We start from the raw sequence: 22,628 nt of genomic DNA, 5'->3' as shown, positions 1-22,628 counted from the left end.
ACGTGAGGGACTAGGCCAATCAAATCAAACCAATGGGAATAGTTCATGTACCATGTGATACCTGATAACGTGAGGGACTAGGCCAATCAAATCAAACCAATGGGAATAGTTCATGTACCATGTGATACCTGATAAGGTGAGGGACTAGACCAATCAAATCAAACCAATGGGAATAGTTCATGTACCATGTGATACCTAATAACGTGAGGGACTAGGCCAATCAAATCAAACCAATGGGAATAGTTCATGTACCATGTGATACCTGATAAGGTGAGGGACTAGACCAATCAAATCAAACCAATTGGAATAGTTCATGTACCATGTGATACCTGATAAGGTGAGGGACTAGACCAATCAAATCAAACCAATTGGAATAGTTCATGTACCATGTGATACCTGATAAGGTGAGGGACTAGACCAATCAAATCAAACCAATTGGAATAGTTCATGTACCATGTGATACCTAAATAACGTGAGGGACTAGACCAATCAAATCAAACCAATGGGAATAGTTCATGTACCATGTGATACCTGATAACATGAGGGACTAGACCAATCAAATCAAACCAATGGAATAGTTCATGTACCATGTGATACCTGATAACGTGAGGGACTAGGCCAATCAAATCAAACCAATGGGAATAGTTCATGTACCATGTGATACCTAATAACGTGAGGGACTAGGCCAATCAAATCAAACCAATGGGAATAGTTCATGTACCATGTGATACCTGATAACGTGAGGGACTAGGCCAATCAAATCAAACCAATGGGAATAGTTCATGTACCATGTGATACCTGATAAGGTGAGGGACTAGACCAATCAAATCAAACCAATGGGAATAGTTCATGTACCATGTGATACCTGATAAGGTGAGGGACTAGACCAATCAAATCAAACCAATTGGAATAGTTCATGTACCATGTGATACCTGATAACGTGAGGGACTAGGCCAATCAAATCAAACCAATGGGAATAGTTCATGTACCATGTGATACCTGATAACGTGAGGGACTAGGCCAATCAAATCAAACCAATGGGAATAGTTCATGTACCATGTGATACCTAATAACGTGAGGGACTAGGCCAATCAAATCAAACCAATGGGAATAGTTCATGTACCATGTGATACCTAATAACGTGAGGGACTAGGCCAATCAAATCAAACCAATGGGAATAGTTCATGTACCATGTGATACCTGATAACGTGAGGGACTAGGCCAATCAAATCAAACCAATGGGAATAGTTCATGTACCATGTGATACCTAATAACGTGAGGGACTAGGCCAATCAAATCAAACCAATGGGAATAGTTCATGTACCATGTGGGAACACATCTAGTATAGCGGACCCCATTTTTTCCGCGAAATATCACGAGTTTATTGACGGCGACCTGTATATATAGAGACCGCGTGAGCGGGCGGTCAAAAATTAAAAATATGGGTTTTTATGCAAAAAAATGTTAAAATTTGAGCTTACCGTGTCCTTTTTTGGTTAAAAACTGAAGTTTTCAACAAAGTTTTTAACTAAGGATCATGCGGAAAACATTGTAGACTGTACGAGAAAAAAATTCGGGATTTCGTTTTGGTTGTCAGCCGAGCACGCGCTGAACATGCGCAATGAGTGATTTTACGGACTTTGATTTTATTTGTAAACACAAGTACACGTGTAGTTTACGATGGTGACGATTCGAATGAAGGATATATGACAGAAATAATGAAAACGTGGCAATATCCATCCACTGGCTTATTGAAATTGGATCATTTTTCAGTTTGTCAGGTAAATATTGCTCAACAGAGGAAAATTTGGCATGGAAAAGACAGCGAATCGGTGTTCACATGTGCTGGCCATGGTCCAAACATTATCGAAGATCACATTGAGGCCAAAGTTCCTTTCAAACGTCCTAGAATTGTTTTTTAAATATTTAAAATGCTACAAAAACAGTTAAGATGAGTTCAAGATGTAAAATTGAGTTGGGTTTTTTTCTCTTTTCTCGGGGGTTTCACCCCCGAACCCCCGTCGGCTCTTCGAAGCGGTGATTCAAAATGGCGACATATTTACATGATCCGTAGCAACCTCTGACATGCGCACTGATTATTATGTTTCTAAACTTCCGGGGTCCGCTATACTAGAAACTTCCCCAATATTTGAGTGTCTGAGATAAGGTGAGGGACTAGACCAATCAAATCAAACCAATGGGAATAGTTCATGTACCATGTGATACCTGATAAGGTGAGGGACTAGACCAATCAAATCAAACCAATTGGAATAGTTCATGTACCATGTGATACCTGATAACGTGAGGGACTAGGCCAATCAAATCAAACCAATGGGAATAGTTCATGTACCATGTGATACCTAATAACGTGAGGGACTAGGCCAATCAAATCAAACCAATGGGAATAGTTCATGTCCCATGTGATACCTGATAAGGTGAGGGACTAGACCAATCAAATCAAACCAATGGGAATAGTTCATGTACCATGTGATACCTGATAACGTGAGGGACTAGACCAATCAAATCAAACCAATTGGAATAGTTCATGTACCATGTGATACCTAATAACATGAGGGACTATACCAATCAAATAAATCCAATTGGAATAGTTCATGTACCATGTGATACCTGATAAGGTGAGGGACTAGGCCAATCAAATCAAACCAATGGGAATAGTTCATGTACCATGTGATACCTGATAACGTGAGGGACTAGACCAATCAAATAAATCCAATTGGAATAGTTCATGTACCATGTGATACCTAATAACGTGAGGGACTAGACCAATCAAATCAAACCAATGGGAATAGTTCATGTACCATGTGATACCTAATAACGTGAGGGACTATACCAATCAAATCAAACCAATGGGAATAGTTCATGTACCATGTGATACCTGATAACGTGAGGGACTAGACCAATCAAATCAAACCAATGGGAATAGTTCATGTACCATGTGATACCTAATAACGTGAGGGACTAGACCAATCAAATCAAACCAATGGGAATAGTTCATGTACCATGTGATACCTAATAACGTGAGGGACTATACCAATCAAATCAAACCAATGGGAATAGTTCATGTACCATGTGATACCTGATAAGGTGAGGGACTAGACCAATCAAATCAAACCAATGGGAATAGTTCATGTACCATGTGATACCTAATAACGTGAGGGACTAGGCCAATCAAATCAAACCAATGGGAATAGTTCATGTACCATGTGATACCTGATAACGTGAGGGACTAGACCAATCAAATCAAACCAATGGGAATAGTTCATGTACCATGTGATACCTGATAACGTGAGGGACTAGACCAATCAAATCAAACCAATGGGAATAGTTCATGTACCATGTGATACCTAATAACGTGAGGGACTAGACCAATCAAATCAAACCAATGGGAATAGTTCATGTACCATGTGATACCTAATAACGTGAGGGACTATACCAATCAAATCAAACCAATGGGAATAGTTCATGTACCATGTGATACCTGATAACGTGAGCGACTAGACCAATCAAATCAAACCAATGGGAATAGTTCATGTACCATGTGATACCTGATAGCGTGAGGGACTAGGCCAATCAAATCAAACCAATGGGAATAGTTCATGTACCATGTGATACCTAATAACGTGAGGGACTAGACCAATCAAATCAAACCAATGGGAATAGTTCATGTACCATGTGATACCTAATAACGTGAGGGACTAGACCAATCAAATCAAACCAATGGGAATAGTTCATGTACCATGTGATACCTGATAACGTGAGGGACTAGGCCAATCAAATCAAACCAATGGGAATAGTTCATGTACCATGTGATACCTAATAACGTGAGGGACTAGACCAATCAAATCAAACCAATGGGAATAGTTCATGTACCATGTGATACCTGATAACGTGAGGGACTAGGCCAATCAAATCAAACCAATGGGAATAGTTCATGTACCATGTGATACCTAATAACGTGAGGGACTAGGCCAATCAAATCAAACCAATGGGAATAGTTCATGTACCATGTGATACCTGATAACCTGAGGGACTAGGCCAATCAAATCAAACCAATGGGAATAGTTCATGTACCATGTGATACCTGATAACATGAGGGACTATACCAATCAAATAAATCCAATTGGAATAGTTCATGTACCATGTGATACCTGATAACATGAGGGACTAGGCCAATCAAATCAAACCAATGGGAATAGTTCATGTACCATGTGATACCTGATAACATGAGGGACTATACCAATCAAATAAATCCAATTGGAATAGTTCATGTACCATGTGATACCTGATAACGTGAGCGACTAGACCAATCAAATCAAACCAATGGGAATAGTTCATGTACCATGTGATACCTGATAACGTGAGGGACTAGGCCAATCAAATCAAACCAATGGGAATAGTTCATGTACCATGTGATACCTGATAACGTGAGGGACTAGGCCAATCAAATCAAACCAATTGGAATAGTTCATGTACCATGTGATACCTAATAACGTGAGGGACTAGACCAATCAAATCAAACCAATGGGAATAGTTCATGTACCATGTGATACCTGATAACATGAGGGACTAGACCAATCAAATCAAACCAATTGGAATAGTTCATGTACCATGTGATACCTAATAACGTGCGAGACTAGGAATGACATCAAAAGATGATTTCCCACGCCAACTTCATTTCAGCAGGAACATTAAAAAGATCACTAGTACTGGAAATACTAGTCCTGCACAAACGTTATTGGGTATCACATGGTACGTGAATTAGTCCCATTATGTGTTGAACTGTACACCTTCAGTTCATGGCAATAATACAACAAGATTACCAGGTAACTGTGTACTATATATGCAGTGATGGATGTCTATGTATATTAAGCATTTCTTCTTCCTGTTCAAACCTTTAACTTTTCATAAGGAATAATAAATCATACACTCTATTTATCAATTTTGTAGCTTTGGGCTTTTGTGTTCTTTAATATTTCATTGAATTTTGTAAAGTAATTTACACAGTGTATGAACGGAAGTGTATAGTATTTTTTAAATTCCGTAGTTGCGAGTCTGTATAGCGGTACTCGGTCACTTGCTAAGACAAATGAAACAATCGATCATGGATAATTTTTGCCAATTTTATTCATTCTATACGTTTTTGTTGTAATCTTCGGTTATAAAAGGTGTTATGGATAGAAATTTGAACAACCAGTGACTAATGAAATGTTGAGGGTTAACCAGCATTAACATTTGAGACACTTTTTGTGAGTTGATCTGCTGTTCATCATCAAAGAATTGAGACACCCGCCTAATATTTTGCACTATTTTAAGGTATTCTGTCTGTCTTTCATTATTTCTAGCACCATCACAGGTCTATAAATGATTCCAACAATATAAAACACATAAATACATCTTTATGGACACATCAACTTTTACTTAATCATATTTTGAAGATGTAGGATAATGGGTTAAAATTGTATAGTCACTTGCATTGTTTTGAATTGGCGATGTATAGTTGCTTGCGAGGACACTTGTGTAGTCGATGTATTATTTTCAAAATCATGTTCATGAATTTGTTTATATACATGTTATGAAGACGTCTATAATGTTAAACATATTTGTAGTTATGAATAATGCCGATATTTGATGTTTTACCGACCTGTACACCATACCTGTTTTCATTCATCCCGCTTTGATACTCACAAATGACAATACGAAAAGCAACTAATGATTATACTATACACTTCCGTTCATACACTGTGATTTATAAAGCTGGTTGACTACACCAATGAAAATCCTTAATATTTTAGTGTTTCACATCGCATTCAACATTAAAATTTAGATTTGTATCATTTGATTTAATTTGCCACACTTATACAGGATGACTTTGAGGAGTTTCGTTAAATCAGGTAATGTGATAAAATTTGTAATCCTATGATATAAGAAGCATTAGTACATATACCTAATGTATGTAATAATCATAGAATTATAGAACTTGTGTATAGTTTGAGAATCAATGATTGATTAATATCTCTATATATAGTTTTAACATGGCCTGGTTGTGTCATGATTCCTCAGCATGTGTAGGCCCCCCCACACAGAACACTAAATCCTACAACACTATTGACATCGTTCTTAAACAAGATTTCAGATATGTCAGTTTAGAAGGTCTAAGAATGTAGTACAACTGACCTTGACCTTGAAAATCTGGACCCCCCTGACAGCTGAGTGTTACTAATATGTCATTGCTTCTGACAGTTGAGCTGCTCTTATCCAAGGCCAAACCTAATTAATTGTTTGTTACCAAAAGTGTACCTGCTGACATGTTACTGCTATCATAAGTTTGGTCAGGCATAGAGTAGATAGATAGATGATTGGTTTGGCTGAGAACGGCCCAAGTTATTAAAATTTGTTTTGGTTTATTTTTTAAAGTTTATAAAGTTGGTTTTATCTTATACATTTTAAAAGTAGGCTCAATAGAATCACAGAGCCACATACATTGAACATACTAGCTGCAAGAGTAGCCATTTGATGTGGCATTGGAATATTATGCAGAGATGGTGTACTAGCATTTAAATATTAAATGGTCTTGTGATTTTTGACATTTTGTAAACATAGGTTATGTTGACAGTTTTAAAGTATGATGATGTTAATTACCATAGATAGGTAAGTGAAAGGTTTTTATATTGTGATTGTCATTATCTATGTGTGATATTTCAGCTCTGATAGATAATTGTCAGAGAATGAGGAAGTGAACTAAGTGGTCTTGATAATGTTCCAGCCAGTACATACGTGTATATATTTACACTTGCTATGCTTGGTCACTATAGGCTAATACTAGCCGATTTTGTTTACCATAACTGCATGGTAACATTGAACTTTGAACTTGCGTAAGAATATGTTCTATGCAACGTAAAAGGACTACTTTTTTAAACAAAAACATGGCTTTGTTTACATTTTGATGCAACATTACGTGGATATCGTTGTTTTTCATAGAATTTTGGAAAAATGTAAACAATAAATACATGTTTTATATTTATATATGATTCAAACAATTTTTAAATTAACAATTGTATAAAGAAACGGAAAAATATCCCGACCGGGGCGACGTGCTTTCATTTTTGTTAAAAATGAAGGGTGTCAAATGTAAACATTACCTCTGTGTCTGTGTTCGTCATACGATCGAGTCTTTTGGGTGGACGGGCGTGAGACCTTCTGATAGAGGTCAGTTATAAACATATCCTCTTGTCTTTGTTCTTTGAGAATTTAATCATGTGTATTATAAAACATGCACCGCTAGTAATCCACGTGTTGACAGTTACGCGTCACCACAAATACATTGTATCCATCGAACACAAGTGAAGTTGTTCCATCTATAGCCTAGATGGCGATGGATATAAGCGTAGATTATATAATCACATGGCTCCGAAGGATGTAATATCGTCAAGTCAGACGACAATCTCAAACCAATTTAGCTACTTGAACACTGGTGTTTTGACAACTTCGGAAAACTCCACTGTGTAAGCGTGCGTCAGCCTCGCCTCGCTGCACAATAACGGTCACCGAGTTCACACATGTGGCCGAGAACAAATACTTTATGTTATTACGCTATATATGAACTTTTTGCAAAATTTAATACCTACTTAAAGTTCTGATCTGATTAAATAAAATTATCTCTGAAATTTACTTTGTTTGTCATGTTTATTTTACACTAAAATATTGAACTTTTTTGTCATCGCGGATGAATAATTCTACCTTACGTGCAGCGTCATCATTCGCTGTTCAATTGAGTAAGCTCCTCCCACTTTTGACCGACTTTTATTGAATAATTACGTCACTTTCAAATGACGATTTTATTGCATAAAATATAAATAAAAAGTCGTGTGAGTGTAAATATAGGGATTGGATTTCGTTTTTATGTTAACCATGCTTGTATGGAGCAATTCCTCTAAGAATATATTCAATATGGGGCGCTAACGCGCCCCATAGAATATATTCTTAGAGGAATTGCTCCATACAAGCATGGTTAACATAAAAACGAAATCCAATCCCTATATATAGGAGAAGCAGATAGGGGTTATATTTACAATATTCACAGTACAACCTTGTGTGCGTTGAGTAATACCAGGGAACAGGCCTCTTTCATAGGTATATAGATACGTGTAGGGAGGAGGGGAACTTTGAAGGTTTTCCAAACAGTTTTCTGGAATGGATTCCATGCACTGGAGGCAAATCCTGTTTTACATGAAAACAACATTATAAATTATCCAATAAAGCCTAGCTAGGCCTTGTTTGATCAAATGGGTTGGTAATTATATAAAGTAAGTAAACACAAGTAATTTTCTACTCTGATTAACATACATTTCCAATCAATATCACCATTATCATGAAAAGTACGACTTGGCTGTACCATGTAAGTTATCATGGTACTTGAGTGTTTTAGCTAAGATAGTGTGAATGTTTAGTGTGAGGCTTGGCAAGAACCAAGAAAATGCTTAAATTTAAAGTGATAACAATGATATCTAGATTCAAGTGTTTCAAAGAGTACATGTCTAAAATCATTGGATGGAGGATGAAAATAATTACTATCAAGATTTATGAAGATATGCTTAGTAGTATCATATTGGTTTACTGAAAAGATTGTGTATTTATACAGATTTCTCTCCTACATATATTAATGTACTTATTAAATCTGGTAGCACAGTAGAAGCAATAAAGGGTTTACTCCCTAAATTATAGACTCGTTATTTGGCCAATAGTACATGAATAGATAAAGCATCCTTCCTACTGGTTATTGACTTATATTCCTTTGTGGCTTATTCTAATGAAAGTTTGTAAGGTTGATGACACCTTCTGTCAAAGTTTATAAGGTTAATGACACCTTCTGTCAAAGTTTATAATGTTAATGACATCTTCTTGTCAAAGTTTATATGGTTAATGACACCTTCTGTCAAAGTTTATATGGTTAATGACAGCTTCTGTCAAAGTTTATAAGGTTAATGACATCTTCTTGTGAAAGTTTATAAGGTAAATGACATCTTCTTGTGAAATTTTATAAGGTAAATGACATCTTCTGTGAAAGTTTATAATGTTAATGACACCTTCTGTGAAAGTTTATAAGGTTAATGACATCTTCTGTGAAAGTTTATGAGGTAAATGACATCTTCTGTTAAAGTTTATAAGGTTAATGACACCTGTGAAAGTTTATAAGGTTAATGACACCTTCTGTGAAAGTTTATAAGGTAAATGACATCTTCTTGTGAAAGTTTATAAGGTAAATGACATCTTCTTGTGAAAGTTTATAAGGTAAATGACATCTTCTGTGAAAGTTTATAATGTTAATGACATCTTCCTATGAAGTTTATAAGGTTAATGACATCTTCTGTGAAAGTTTATAATGTTAATGACATCTTCCTATGAAAGTTTATAAGGTTAATGACATCTTCTTGTGAAAGTTTTTAAGGTTAATGACATCTTCTGTGAATGTTTATAAGGTTAATGACATCTTCTGTCAAAGTTTATAAGGTTAATGACACCTTCTGTCAAAGTTTATAAGGTTAATGACATCTTCTGTCAAAGTTTATAAGGTTAATGACACCTTCTGTGAAAGTTTATAATGTTAATGACATCTTCCTATGAAAGTTTATAAGGTTAATTACATCTTCCTATGAAAGTTTATAAGGTAAATGACATCTTCTTGTGAAAGTTTATAAGGTAAATAACATCTTCTTGTGAAAGTTTATAAGGTAAATGACATCTTCCTATGAAGTTTATAAAGTTAATGACATCTTCCTATGAAAGTTTATAAGGTAAATGACATCTTCCTATGAAAGTTTATAAGGTTAATGACATCTGCCTATGAAAGTTTATAAGGTTAATGACACCTTCTGTGAAAGTTTATAATGTTAATGACATCTTCCTATGAAGTTTATAAGGTTAATGACATCTTCTGTGAAAGTTTATAATGTTAATGACATCTTCCTATGAAAGTTTATAAGGTTAATGACATCTGCCTATGAAAGTTTATAAGGTTAATGACATCTTCTTGTGAAAGTTTATAAGGTAAATGACATCTTCTTGTGAAAGTTTATAAGGTAAATGACATCTTCCTATGAAGTTTATAAGGTTAATGACATCTGCCTATGAAAGTTTATAAGGTTAATGACACCTTCTGTGAAAGTTTATAATGTTAATGACATCTTCCTATGAAGTTTATAAGGTTAATGACATCTTCTGTGAAAGTTTATAATGTTAATGACATCTTCCTATGAAAGTTTATAAGGTTAATGACATCTGCCTATGAAAGTTTATAAGGTTAATGACATCTTCTTGTGAAAGTTTATAAGGTAAATGACATCTTCTTGTGAAAGTTTATAAGGTAAATGACATCTTCCTATGAAGTTTATAAGGTTAATTACATCTTCTTACGAAAGTTTATAAGGTAAATGACATCTTCTTGTGAAAGTTTATAAGGTAAATGACATCTTCTTGTGAAAGTTTATAATGTTAATGACATCTTCCTATGAAGTTTATAAAGTTAATGACATCTTCTGTGAAAGTTTATAATATTAATGACATCTCCCTTTGAAAATTTATAAGGTTTATGACATCTGCCTATGAAAGTTTATAAGGTTAATGACATCTTCTTGTGAAAGTTTATAAGGTTAATGACATCTTCCCATGAAAGTTTATAATGTTAATGACACCTTCCTATATGTGAATGTTTATAAGGTTAATGACATCTTCTTGTGAAAGTTTATAAGGTTAATGACATCTTCTGTGAAAGTTTATAAGGTTATTGACATCTTCTGTGAAAGTTTATAAGGTTATTGACATCATATGTCAAAGTTTATAATGTTAATGACATCTAATCTGCTTGTGAAATTGTATAATGTAAATGACATCTTCCTATGAAAGTTTGTAAGGTTAACGACATCTTCCTATGAAAGTTTATAAGGTTATTGATATCTTCCTATGAAAGTTTGTAAGGTTATTGATATCTTCCTATGAAAGTTTGTAACGTTTATGACATCATTCCTATGAAAGTTTATAAGGTTATTGATATCTTCCTATGAAAGTTTGTAAGGTTAATGACATCATCCTATGAAATATTATAAGGTTTATGACACTTTCCTTTGAAGTTTATATGGTTAATGACATCTTCCTATGAAAGTTTATAATGTTATTGACATCTTCCTATGAAAGTTTGTAAGGTTAATTACATCTTCCTGTGAAAGTTTATAAGGTTAATTACATCTTCCTATGAAAGTTTATAAGGATATTGACATCTTCCTGTGAAAGTTTATAATGTTAATGACATCTTCCTGTGAAAGTTTATAATGTTAATGACATCTTCCTATGAAAGTTTATAAGGTTAATTACATCTTCCTATGAAAGTTTATAAGGTTATTGACATCTTCCTTTGAAAGTTTGTAAGGTTAATTACATCTTCTTGTGAAGGTTTATAAGGTTAATTACATCTTCCTATGAAAGTTTATAAGGATATTGACATCTGCCTGTGAAAGTTTATAATGTTAATAACATCTTCCTATGAAAGTTTATAATGTTATTGACATCTTCCTATGAAAGTTTGTAAGGTTAATTACATCTTCCTGTGAAAGTTTATAAGGTTAATTACATCTTCCTATGAAAGTTTATAAGGATATTGACATCTTCCTGTGAAAGTTTATAATGTTAATGACATCTTCCTATGAAAGTTTATAAGGTTAATTAGACCTTCTTGTGAAAGTTTATAAGGTTAATTACATCTTCCTCTGAAAGTTTGTAAGGTTAATGACATCATCCTATGAAATATTATAAGGTTTATGACACTTTCCTTTGAAGTTTATATGGTTAATGACATCTTCCTATGAAAGTTTATAAGGTTAATGATATCTTCCTGTGAAAGTTTATAAGGTTAATGATATCTTCCTATGAAAGTTTATAAGGTTAATGACATCTTCCTATGAAAGTTTATAAGGTTAATGACATCTTCCTGTGAAAGTTTATAAGGTTATTGACATCTTCCTATGAAAGTTTATAAGGTTAATGACATCTTCTGTGAAAGTTTATAATGTTAATGACATCTTCCTATAAAAGTTTATAAAGTTATAAATGACAATTATATGTTCCTGTGAAAGTTTAAAAGGTTATTGACATCATCCTATGAAATTTTATAAGGTTTATGACACTTTCCTTTGAAGTTTACAAGGTTAATGGCATCTTCCTATGAATGTTTATAAGATTAATGACATTTTCATTGAAAGTTTTATATTAAGGTCAATAACATCTTCCTATGAAAGTTTATAAGGTTAATGACATCTTCCTATGTAAATATATATGGTTAATGACATCTTCATGTGAAACTTTATATTTAAGTTAATGACATCTTCCTATGAAAGTTTATATAGGTTAATGACATCTTCTGTGAAAGTTTATAATGTTAATGCCATCTTCCTATAAAAGTTTATAAAGTTATAAATGACAATTATATGTTCCTGTGAAAGTTTAAAAGGTTATTGACATCATCCTATGAAATTTTATAAGGTTTATGACACTTTCCTTTGAAGTTTACAAGGTTAATGGCATCTTCCTATGAATGTTTATAAGATTAATGACATTTTCATTGAAAGTTTTATATTAAGGTCAATAACATCTTCCTATGAAAGTTTATAAGGTTAATGACATCTTCCTATGTAAATATATATGGTTAATGACATCTTCATGTGAAACTTTATATTTAAGTTAATGACATCTTCCTATGAAAGTTTATAAGATTAATGACATCTTCTGTGAAAGTTAATAAGGTTAAAGACATCTTCAGTGAAAGTTTATAAGGTTAATGACATCTTCCTTTGAAGTTGATAATGTTAATGACATCTTCCTTTGAAGTTTATAAGATTAAGAACATTTTCCTGTGGAAGTTCATAAGGTTAATGACTTATTCATATTACTGTTTATAAGGTTTAATTTATGACTTATTTGTGTTGACATTTATAACTTGATCATATGATTATTTATAAGGTTAGTTACGTAATCCTATGGAAGTGGTTAAAGTCAATGTCTTATTCCTATGAAAGTTAATATTTGTGAAAGTTAAATTGACTTATTCCAATGACATTTCATGCCGGTGGTTATAAACTCATTCCTGTCAAACATTTAACAGATAAATGGTTTGTCCAGAAATGAGGTCGTTGTTGACCTTGAAAGTCTAGGCAATTAGTCATATATAAAAGTTCAGATTAGAAGTATGGACTTATTCATATAGAAGTTGAGATATCATGATCAGCTGATTGACTTTTTCTCTATTTCCAGGCATTTGATAGTTCTTGGTTCCTAATTGTTGATTTATTCCTTTGAAGGCCTGGTTAGTTAGTTGTTTGAAAGCCTCTTAAGGTTCTGAGCAGTGACTATGTAATTAACTTATTCCTGTAAAAGGTCAAGGCAGAATATTATACAGTTGTTGACTAGGATTGAGGACAACAGATGATTTGTTTGAGGGTCCAACAAATCATATGTTGCCCAAAAACTCAGTCGATAACTGTTTTGTTATACCAATTGACTCAAAATAATGCATTGAATGATAGGTGTGACATCACTCCCGTCCAACAGCACTTTTTAACCGTCGATTTTAACAGTTCTTTGGAACTGCTCGATGAAATTTGTTCATTTATTGGCATTTTTGTCAATAGAGTTTATATATATAGAAAGATTGTAAAGTGGAAAAACAAAGTTGCCATTGAATATCCATGGTCCCTGACATTTCCCGTCCTTCTCATAGTAACTATTGTGTGTGTTACAAAAGCTTGTCAAAGACAATGGAAGTTATCCAAGATGAATCTGTCATACGTTGTAACAAATGTCACTGTCGCTGTCAACATTCAGATAAAACAACAGCTGGTTTTTATTTACAATAGTCTGTAGTAGCTGATAGAATCTTCAACATGGAAACCCAGAATGCTCTAAATTCAAGTAATAGTCCCTTTTAGTGTTGAAATGCTGGTTCTGATTTATTTGTTAATCTGTGCACAAGTAAAGTGCTGTTGATGAAGTGCCATTCCTCCATGTTAATTAAGTTTCTCCTAAACAAGACTTCTGTAGAGTGATAGATTGTGTTGAAACTGTTGGAACATGCTGGTCTATTTTTGTGAAATATGTGATATTTACTAGAGAAGGAAAGTAGAAACACATCTTTTTGTGTCAGATTAAAGGTTTGTTAGGGTATGAACATTCCGGTGTGGTGGGATAAGATTCACTGATTAGTTTTAGGGTGTTCTATGGATTAATTCCTGATTATGATAGATGTGATTTGAAAATGGAAGTAATTTGTTCTTGTTAATTCAATTTGTGAAAGCGGAGTGTTAATCGGTTAGGTAATGTATCAGATAGGGGCAAACTAGATAAAAATAGGAAACCTTTTCAGAGGAAGAATTTCAAATCATGCTCAGGTTTTGCTCATTAATTTAACACTAGCCTTGAGCTGAGTGTGTTTATGGACTAGAAATAAAGAGATAGCAAAGGATGTTCAGGATTAAAACTAAAGCAGAAGGGATTATACACACAGCTGCAACTTCTAATTCTATTCTGAATCTGGTTTTAAGAGAGAAAAAATGATCAGAAATTCAACTTGCGAGTTGGTTTTAAAAACAGAATTTAGCTTAAAGGCTTAACGCAGAACAGTTGATTTGAAGTCCATTTAGTTTATTAGTGAGCAGAACCAGATATATTACTACAAATAGGCTTTAGTGATACAGGGTTGAATCCTGAAGGTAGCTGCAATTTATATTATTAGTATTAAAATATCTAAGATTGCCATTGAAAAATAAGTGTTTTAAGTCCCTTACCTAGAAAGCATGAAGGACTTTGTATTACCGTAGTTTTCCTTTCTGTCAGTCTGTTTGGTCACCCAACTTTGATTGTTTGTGTGAGGTTTGTCTGGACACAATCTAGTAAATCAACATCTTTCCTGAACCTAATACAACTTGAACAGAAAAAGGATTACATATGACCAATGTTATTGAGTATGGTGAGGATGACAGAGGTGTGAAATGTTTAGTGATTGATATTCTTAATGTTACAGCCTGTCAGCCAGGGAGCCAGATCCGATCCACCAGAGGTAATGTTACATAGAGATCTTATACACAATACTAACTTACTGCTTTTAACATTTAGTATAATGTTTTTAGATTTTCACTGTAGCGTCTAGTCAATAGCCTTTGTAGTAACTTCACAGTTGTGTTTTCTTGCTGTTTAAACTTAAAGTCTGTCAGAGTTATCACCCTTGGCTAGTACGTATACATACTTTCAGTATACATCATAATGACTGCTAACTGATACACTTTCTATAATGTAGGACATCCATGTTGTTATAATGAATTAAAACTTGCCTATTCATGGACAGGACTGGTATACTGATTAGACCAGGAAGTAATATGGTCATCCATACCAATCGCAACAGATGTCGAAATTTTTTTATTTTTCTGCAATATATTCCATCCTAGTTGTTAAAGTGTACCAAAGAATGTTAATATATCCTCCAATTATTTTTTAATTGGCACTTGGGTATTGGTACTATTAACCCCAACTGCCTAGAAATTCGAAGGTGTGGACTAATTATTGGTATCAATTTTAAATTGATTAACCCATTAACAGATTATAATATACCTCCTAACATGATGAGTATATAATGATATAATTGATAAACATACTCTGTTCATAAACTAGATCATTAAAATGGACCGAGTGGCTTCAACAATAATAAGATCAGAAGCAAGTTAATCTATAATGGTAAGCCACAGGGATGATTTTAGGTTGAGGTAAAGTGTGAGTTGGTGATGTGTGTCGGACAGCCCACAGTTACACAGATAACCACAACAATGTCAGTTGTAGTATGTACCGGACATCAAGGTTAATTTACAGGCCTCTAGTACTTCACAGTGTAACAAGGGAAAAGAGTTTGGTGAAAAGAGTTTGGTGTGTCAGACAAGGGAAAAGAGTTTGGTGCGTTAGACAAGGGAAAAGAGTTTGGTGTGTTAGACAAGGGAAAGAGTTTGGTGTGTCAGGAAAGGGAAAAGAGTTTGGTGTGTTAGACAAGGGAAAGAGTTTGGTGTGTCAGGAAAGGGAAAAAAGTTTGGTGTGTCAGACAAGGGAAAAGAGTTTGGTGTGTTAGAACAAGGGAAAGAGTTTGGTGTGTCAGGAAAGGGAAAAAAGTTTGGTGTGTCAGACAAGGGAAAAGAGTTTGGTGTGTCAGACAAGGGAAAAGAGTTTGGTGTGTCAGACAAGGGAAAAGAGTTTGGTGTGTCAGACAAGGGAAAAGAGTTTGGTGTGTCAGAGACAAGGGAAAGAGTTTGGTGTGTTAGACAAGGGAAAGAGTTTGGTGTGTCAGGAAAGGGAAAAGAGTTTGGTGTGTTAGACAAGGGAAAAGAGTTTGGTGTGTCAGACAAGGGAAAAGAGTTTGGTGTGTCAGACAAGGGAAAGAGTTTGGTGTGTTAGACAAGGGAAAAGAGTTTGGTGTGTCAGACAAGGGAAAAGAGTTTGGTGTGTCAGACAAGGGAAAGAGTTTGGTGTGTCAGACAAGGGAAAAGAGTTTGGTGTGTCAGACAAGGGAAAAGAGTTTGGTGTGTTAGACAAGGGAAAAGAGTTTGGTGTGTTAGACAAGGGAAAAGAGTTTGGTGTGTTAGACAAGGGAAAAGAGTTTGGTGTGTTAGACAAGGGAAAAGAGTTTGGTGTGTCAGACAAGGGAAAAGAGTTTGGTGTGTTAGAAAAGGGATAAGAGTTTTGTTTGTTAGACAAGGGATAAGAGTTTTGTTTGTTAGACAAGGGATAAGAGTTTTGTGTGTTAGACAAGAGAAAGGAGTTTGTTGTGTTAGACAAGGGAAAAGAGTTTGGTGTGTTAGAAAAGGGATAAGAGTTTTGTTTGTTAGACAAGGGATAAGAGTTTTGTGTGTTAGACAAGAGAAAGGAGTTTGTTATGTAGTTGCTTTTGTCTTTCTTGATTTCTTTGCTCTTCTTAGTTATTTTCATTTAAGTTTATTTTTTAAATGGAACTTGAATGTTCTTCCTGAACTATTTTAGACCTGTAGTGATAACATTGCAGCGTTGTCAGTTAAAAGTAGGTTTATCAGATGGATACCTAATACATGTATTTATTTTACCTATGATGTGGTCTATATATGGTAATTAAACAAGTTATATTTTGAACTTACCTGACACCAGACATGAATTGAGCCTTGGATGAAACATTTACTAATATAAGCTAATATAAGAATTGAATGACCTTCCATTCAAAGTCGCAGGGGTCATATAAACTAGAAAAAAACAATTCTTCTTTGAAAGGATACAAATTTGTTTAAATTAAATATGTTTGGCCTTTATTATAGAAGTAAAATGGTTTAAATGATGTGAAGGACCAGCTGATATTAGACTAGAGGCATTGCTTGAGTGAAATTTGACAAGGATCAATGTGCATGCATACTTTGGGGAGTAGGTTCATTTTAGCATTAAACTGCATTAAGTTGGCATTTATGGGAGCGTGAATGCCAACTGAACAGTTGCATATTTAATGAAGTATCCTAGCACTTCATGTTGAATTTGCCGCTGTCCAGTTGGCACTCATACTCCCATAATTGCCTGCTCAATGCAGTTCAATGCTTATATTTATACTTGAAAACAATTTTATGATAAAATCTCAAGAAATTTTGCATTTGAAATAAACAAGAATTCAATATCGATCATCATTATCAGAACAGTCATTTGAACAGGGTAATGGGGGCATTTATTGGGTCAAATACAGTAGTTCCAGCTGTGCAGTAACTTTTGGTAACACTGATAAGTTTCCCTTTAATTGTAATCTGACCTCAGTATAGTAATTCCAGTGAAAAGTTAATGAGGAAGTAGGAGAGGTATTTCTACTTGATGTTTTACTATAGAATTACATATCTGGGTCAGTGTAACACTGGGTAAAAGGTATAGGTAGGGGGGAATTTAGACATAGACAGAATTATAGGTAGGGGGGAATTTAGACATAGACAGAATTATAGGTAGGGTAAGTTTAGGGGTCCTAGGCAGACAGAATTATAGGTAGGGGGAGTTTAGGGGTCCTAGGCAGACAGAATTATAGGTAGGGGAAGTTTAGGGGTCCTAGGCAGACAGAATTATAGGTAGGGGAAGTTTAGGGCCCTAGGCAGACAGAATTATAGGTAGGGGGAGTTTAGGGGTCCTAGGCAGACAGAATTATAGGTAGGGGAAGTTTAGGGGTCCTAGACAGACAGAATTATAGGTAGGGGAGTTTAGGGGTCCTAGGCAGACAGAATTATAGGTAGGGGGAGTTTAGGGGTCCTAGGCAGACAGAATTATAGGTAGGGGAAGTTTAGGGGTCCTAGGCAGACAGAATTATAGGTAGGGGAAGTTTAGGGGTCCTAGGCAGACAGAATTATAGGTAGGGGAAGTTTAGGGGTCCTAGGCAGACAGAATTATAGGTAGGGGGAGTTTAGGGGTCCTAGGCAGACAGAATTATAGGTAGGGGGAGTTTAGGGGTCCTAGCAGACAGAATTATAGGTAGGGGAAGTTTAGGGGTCCTAGGCAGACAGAATTATAGGTAGGGGAAGTTTAGGGGTAGTAGGTAGACAGAATCATAGATAGGGGGAGTTTAGGCAGACAGAATTATAGGTAGGGGGAGTTTAGGGGTCCTAGGCAGACAGAATTATAGGTAGGGGAAGTTTAGGGGTCCTAGGCAGACAGAATTATAGGTAGGGGGAGTTTAGGGGTCCTAGGCAGACAGAATTATAGGTAGGGGAAGTTTAGGGGTCCTAGGCAGACAGAATTATAGGTAGGGGAAGTTTAGGGGTCCTAGGCAGACAGAATTATAGGTAGGGGGAGTTTAGGGGTCAGACAGAATTATAGATAGGGGAGTTTAGGGGTAGTAGGTAGACAGAATCATAGATAGGGGGAGTTTAGGCAGACAGAATTATAGATAGGGGGAAGTTTAGGAGTAGTAGGTAGACAGAGGGTAGGGGAGGGGCTCAGTGAGGAGGTAGTTAGGGGTTAATGTGTAGGGTGTTAAGGGGTACATTGTAGATAGAGAGTGGGGGAGGGTCATAGAGGAGGTATTTATTGGTTAAAGTGGAGGATGATTGGGGATGTTGGGTGGAGGGATTCGGGACTCAATTAGTGGGTATTTAGGTGTAAAAGTGGAGGATGTTTAGGGGTACTAGGTAGACAGAGGGTAGGGGAGGGGCTCATTGAGGGGGTAATTAGGGATTAATGTGGAGGGTGTTTAGGGGTACATGGTAGAGAAAGAGTAGAGGAGGGTCATTAAGGGGTTAAAGTGGAAGGTGTTAAGGGGTATAATCTCGACAGAAGGTGAGGAGGCTCAATGAGGAGGTATTTACTGATAGATAGATAGATAGAGGGTGGGAGATGTGGGGGCTCAATGAGGGAGTAAAATGAAAGATGCTTAGGGGTACTAGGTAGACAGAGGGTTGGGGAGGGGCTCAGTGAGGGGCTCAGTGAGGGGCTAGTTAGGGGTTAAGGTGGTAGATACTATTAAGGGGGATGAAGAAAAGGGAAGACAAATAGTTGTAGAATGTTTTACTGAAAACTTTGCTTTGTCAATATATTCATTGAAATGTAAAGGAAAAAAAATATAGCTCTTAAAATTTATCTTAACTGAAAATTTCATGTTATTTATTCAACAAGGAATTATTAAAGGTTTTAACCTATAACAGCGTATATGCAATCACTTGTTTACAATGTTGAAATTGATGGACTAAGGAATGTATTTTCTGTCTTGTTATATAGACATACTTATAGGTTACAATAACTCATGTTGTGTGTGAGGATATTACATAGTCTAGTGTCTGGATTTCCGGTGAGGGTTAAGGCACTGTATTACTTGGATTATAATAAACACTACTACCACAGATATAAGCAAGTTATTGCTACTATAATAGATTAACTGGCTGAAGGTTGGATTTGAAAGCATAATACCACGTAATGTATTTGAACATCTAAATATCTTCTTATTTTCTTTATTTAACCGGTGCATTTCTCTACCAAAAACCTGGCATATCCTTGAATTACCTTAACTGATAATGGAGATATGAAACTATTTCAAGGTCAGGCAGGGGGTGGAGATATAGATGGAAGCTAGGAGATGTTTGTTTGGAGAGTTGGGGGGCAGGGGATGTGGAGATATAGATGGGAGCTAGGAGATGTTTGTTTGGAGAGTTGGGGGGCAGGGGATGTGGAGATATAGATGGGAGCTAGGAGATGTTTGTTTGGAGAGTTGGGGGGCAGGGGATGTGGAGATATAGATGGGAGCTAGGAGATGTTTGTTTGGAGAGTTGGGGGCAGGGGATGTGGAGATATAGATGGGAGCTAGGAGATGTTTGTTTGGAGAGTTGTTGGGGGCAGGGGATGTGGAGATATAGATGGGAAGCTAGGAGATGTTTGTTTGGAGAGTTGGGGGCAGGGGATGTGGAGATATAGATGGGGAAGCTAGGAGATGTTTGTTTGGAGAGTTGGGGGGGCAAGCAGGGATGTGGAGATATAGATGGGAGCTAGGAGATGTTTGTTTGGAGAGTTGGGGGCAGGGATGGGAGCTGTGGAGATATAGATGGGGGCAGATATACATAGTCTAGGAGTATGGATTTCAGGTCGGGGGTTAAGGGCATGTGGAGATAATAGTTATTAGAGCTAGGAGATGTTTGTTTGGAGAGTTGGGGGGCAGGGGATGTGGAGATATATATGTTAGATAGGAGATGTTTGTTTGGAGAGTTGGGGGGGTCAGGGGATGTGGAGTATATAATGGATTTAACGGGAGCTAGGATTGATGTTTGTTTGATGATGAGTTGGGGGGCAGGGGATGTGTGAGGTATAGATGTTTCGCAAGCTAAAAGGAGATGTTTGTTTTTAAATATATGATGTTGGGGGGCCAGCGGATGTTTCACGTACGATGTGGAGTATATAGATGTTAAAATACTAGGATGATGTTTGTTTGGAGAGTGTGGGGGGCAGGGAGATGTGGAAGCAGAGTAACCGAACTAAGAGACTTTTTGGTGTAGAGAGCGGAGATGGACAATATATAATTGGAAGCGAGTTATTTTCTTAGATGAAAGCAAAATAGTTATTGGACAGGACCACTGAGTTTATATATGGAGAAAGCGAGGTGAAGGATGGCGACCGGATCTTGTGCAGCCGCGTAATACCCAAAACAAACTCGAGGTTATGATTTGGGGGTGCGTTTGTTGGAACGGTGTGGGGACATTAGCTCGAGTGGAAGGAAATTATTGATGCTGCAAAATATCAGGAGGTTTTGGAGGAAAATCTTTGGCCAGTTCTTGCCAGACATTTTCCTACTGGTGGCTATTTTTTCCAAGACGGCAATGCTCCAGTTCACCGTGCGAGGTCCACCCAAGACTACATCGCCCAGAACGGAATTAATGGAATGAGTTGGCCCCGCTCAATCACCAGATTTAAACATAATTGAAAATCTTTGGTTATTAATAAAAAGAAAACTTCAGTCTCGAGTAGCAGCTGTGAAATCAGCAAATGACTTGCTCTCCGAGATTCAGAGGATTTGGACGGAGATCACACCTTGCTACATTCAAAGCTTGTACAACACGATCCCTAAACGAATTTTAAACGTAATCAGATTGAAAGGACATCTTACAAAATACTAAAGGTAAGTGTGTAATACCGTTGCAATCAACTGTTTAGTATATAAGTAAAATTAATTTGGAATTCGTTTCGTTTTTACCGTCATGTAAAGACGCCGCCATTGTGACCGAATACTTTTGGCATGGTACTGTAGATGGAAGCTAGGAGATGTTTGTTTGGAGAGTTGGGGGGCAGGGAATGTGGAGATATAGATGGGAGCTAGGAGATGTTTGTTTGGAGAGTTGGGGGGCAGGGGATGTGGAGATATAGATGGGAGCTAGGAGATGTTTGTTTGGAGAGTTGGGGGGCAGGGGATGTGGAGATATAGATGGAAGCTAGGAGATGTTTGTTTGGAGAGTTGGGGGCAGGGGATGTGGAGATATAGATGGGAGCTAGGAGATGATTGTTTGGAGAGTTGGGGGGCAGGGGATGTGGAGATATAGATGGGAGCTAGGAGATGTTTGTTTGGAGAGTTGGGGGGCAGGGGATGTGGAGATATAGATGGGAGCTAGGAGATGTTTGTTTGGAGAGTTGGGGGGCAGGGGATGTGGAGATATAGATGGGAGCTAGGAGATGTTTGTTTGGAGAGTTGGGGGGCAGGGGATGTGGAGATATAGATGGGAGCTAGGAGATGTTTGTTTGGAGAGTTGGGGGGCAGGGGATGTGGAGATATAGATGGGAGCTAGGAGATGTTTGTTTGGAGAGTTGGGGGGGCAGGGGATGTGGAGATATAGATGGAAGCTAGGAGATGTTTGTTTGGAGAGTTGGGGGGCAGGGGATGTGGAGATATAGATGGAGCTAGGAGATGTTTGTTTGGAGAGTTGGGGGGCAGGGGATGTGGAGATATAGATGGGAGCTAGGAGATGTTTGTTTGGAGATTATGGGGGTTTGGAGAGTGGGGGCAGGGGATGTGGAGATATAGATGGGAGCTAGGAGATGTTTGTTTGGAGAGTTGGGGGGCAGGGGAT

General features: G+C 36.5%; 1 protein-coding gene across 4 annotated transcripts in view; it reads left to right on the top strand.

Moving 5' to 3' along the window:
- The window catches only part of LOC138320587 (N-chimaerin-like), an 81,702-nt gene that overhangs the window by 17,308 nt on the left and 41,766 nt on the right, over window positions 1-22,628 (top strand). For 3 of the 4 annotated variants that reach the window (XR_011208215.1, XM_069263663.1, XM_069263664.1), the window contains exon 3: window positions 15,083-15,118. The exons of the other annotated variant lie outside the window; for it this stretch is intronic. Coding sequence is in view for 2 of the 3 variants with exons in the window: in XM_069263663.1 (XP_069119764.1) it covers window positions 15,083-15,118 (36 nt within the window). In the remaining variant the exon portion in view is untranslated. The remainder of the gene's footprint in view (window positions 1-15,082; window positions 15,119-22,628) is intronic. 4 annotated transcript variants of the gene reach the window in all.

This window comes from Argopecten irradians, chromosome 4 (assembly GCF_041381155.1).
Source record: "Argopecten irradians isolate NY chromosome 4, Ai_NY, whole genome shotgun sequence".
In the NCBI taxonomy this organism is placed as follows: Eukaryota; Metazoa; Mollusca; class Bivalvia; order Pectinida; family Pectinidae; genus Argopecten; species Argopecten irradians.
The sequence above is the reverse complement of the archived record's forward strand: the minus strand, read 5'-3'. Positions and strand labels throughout refer to the sequence as shown.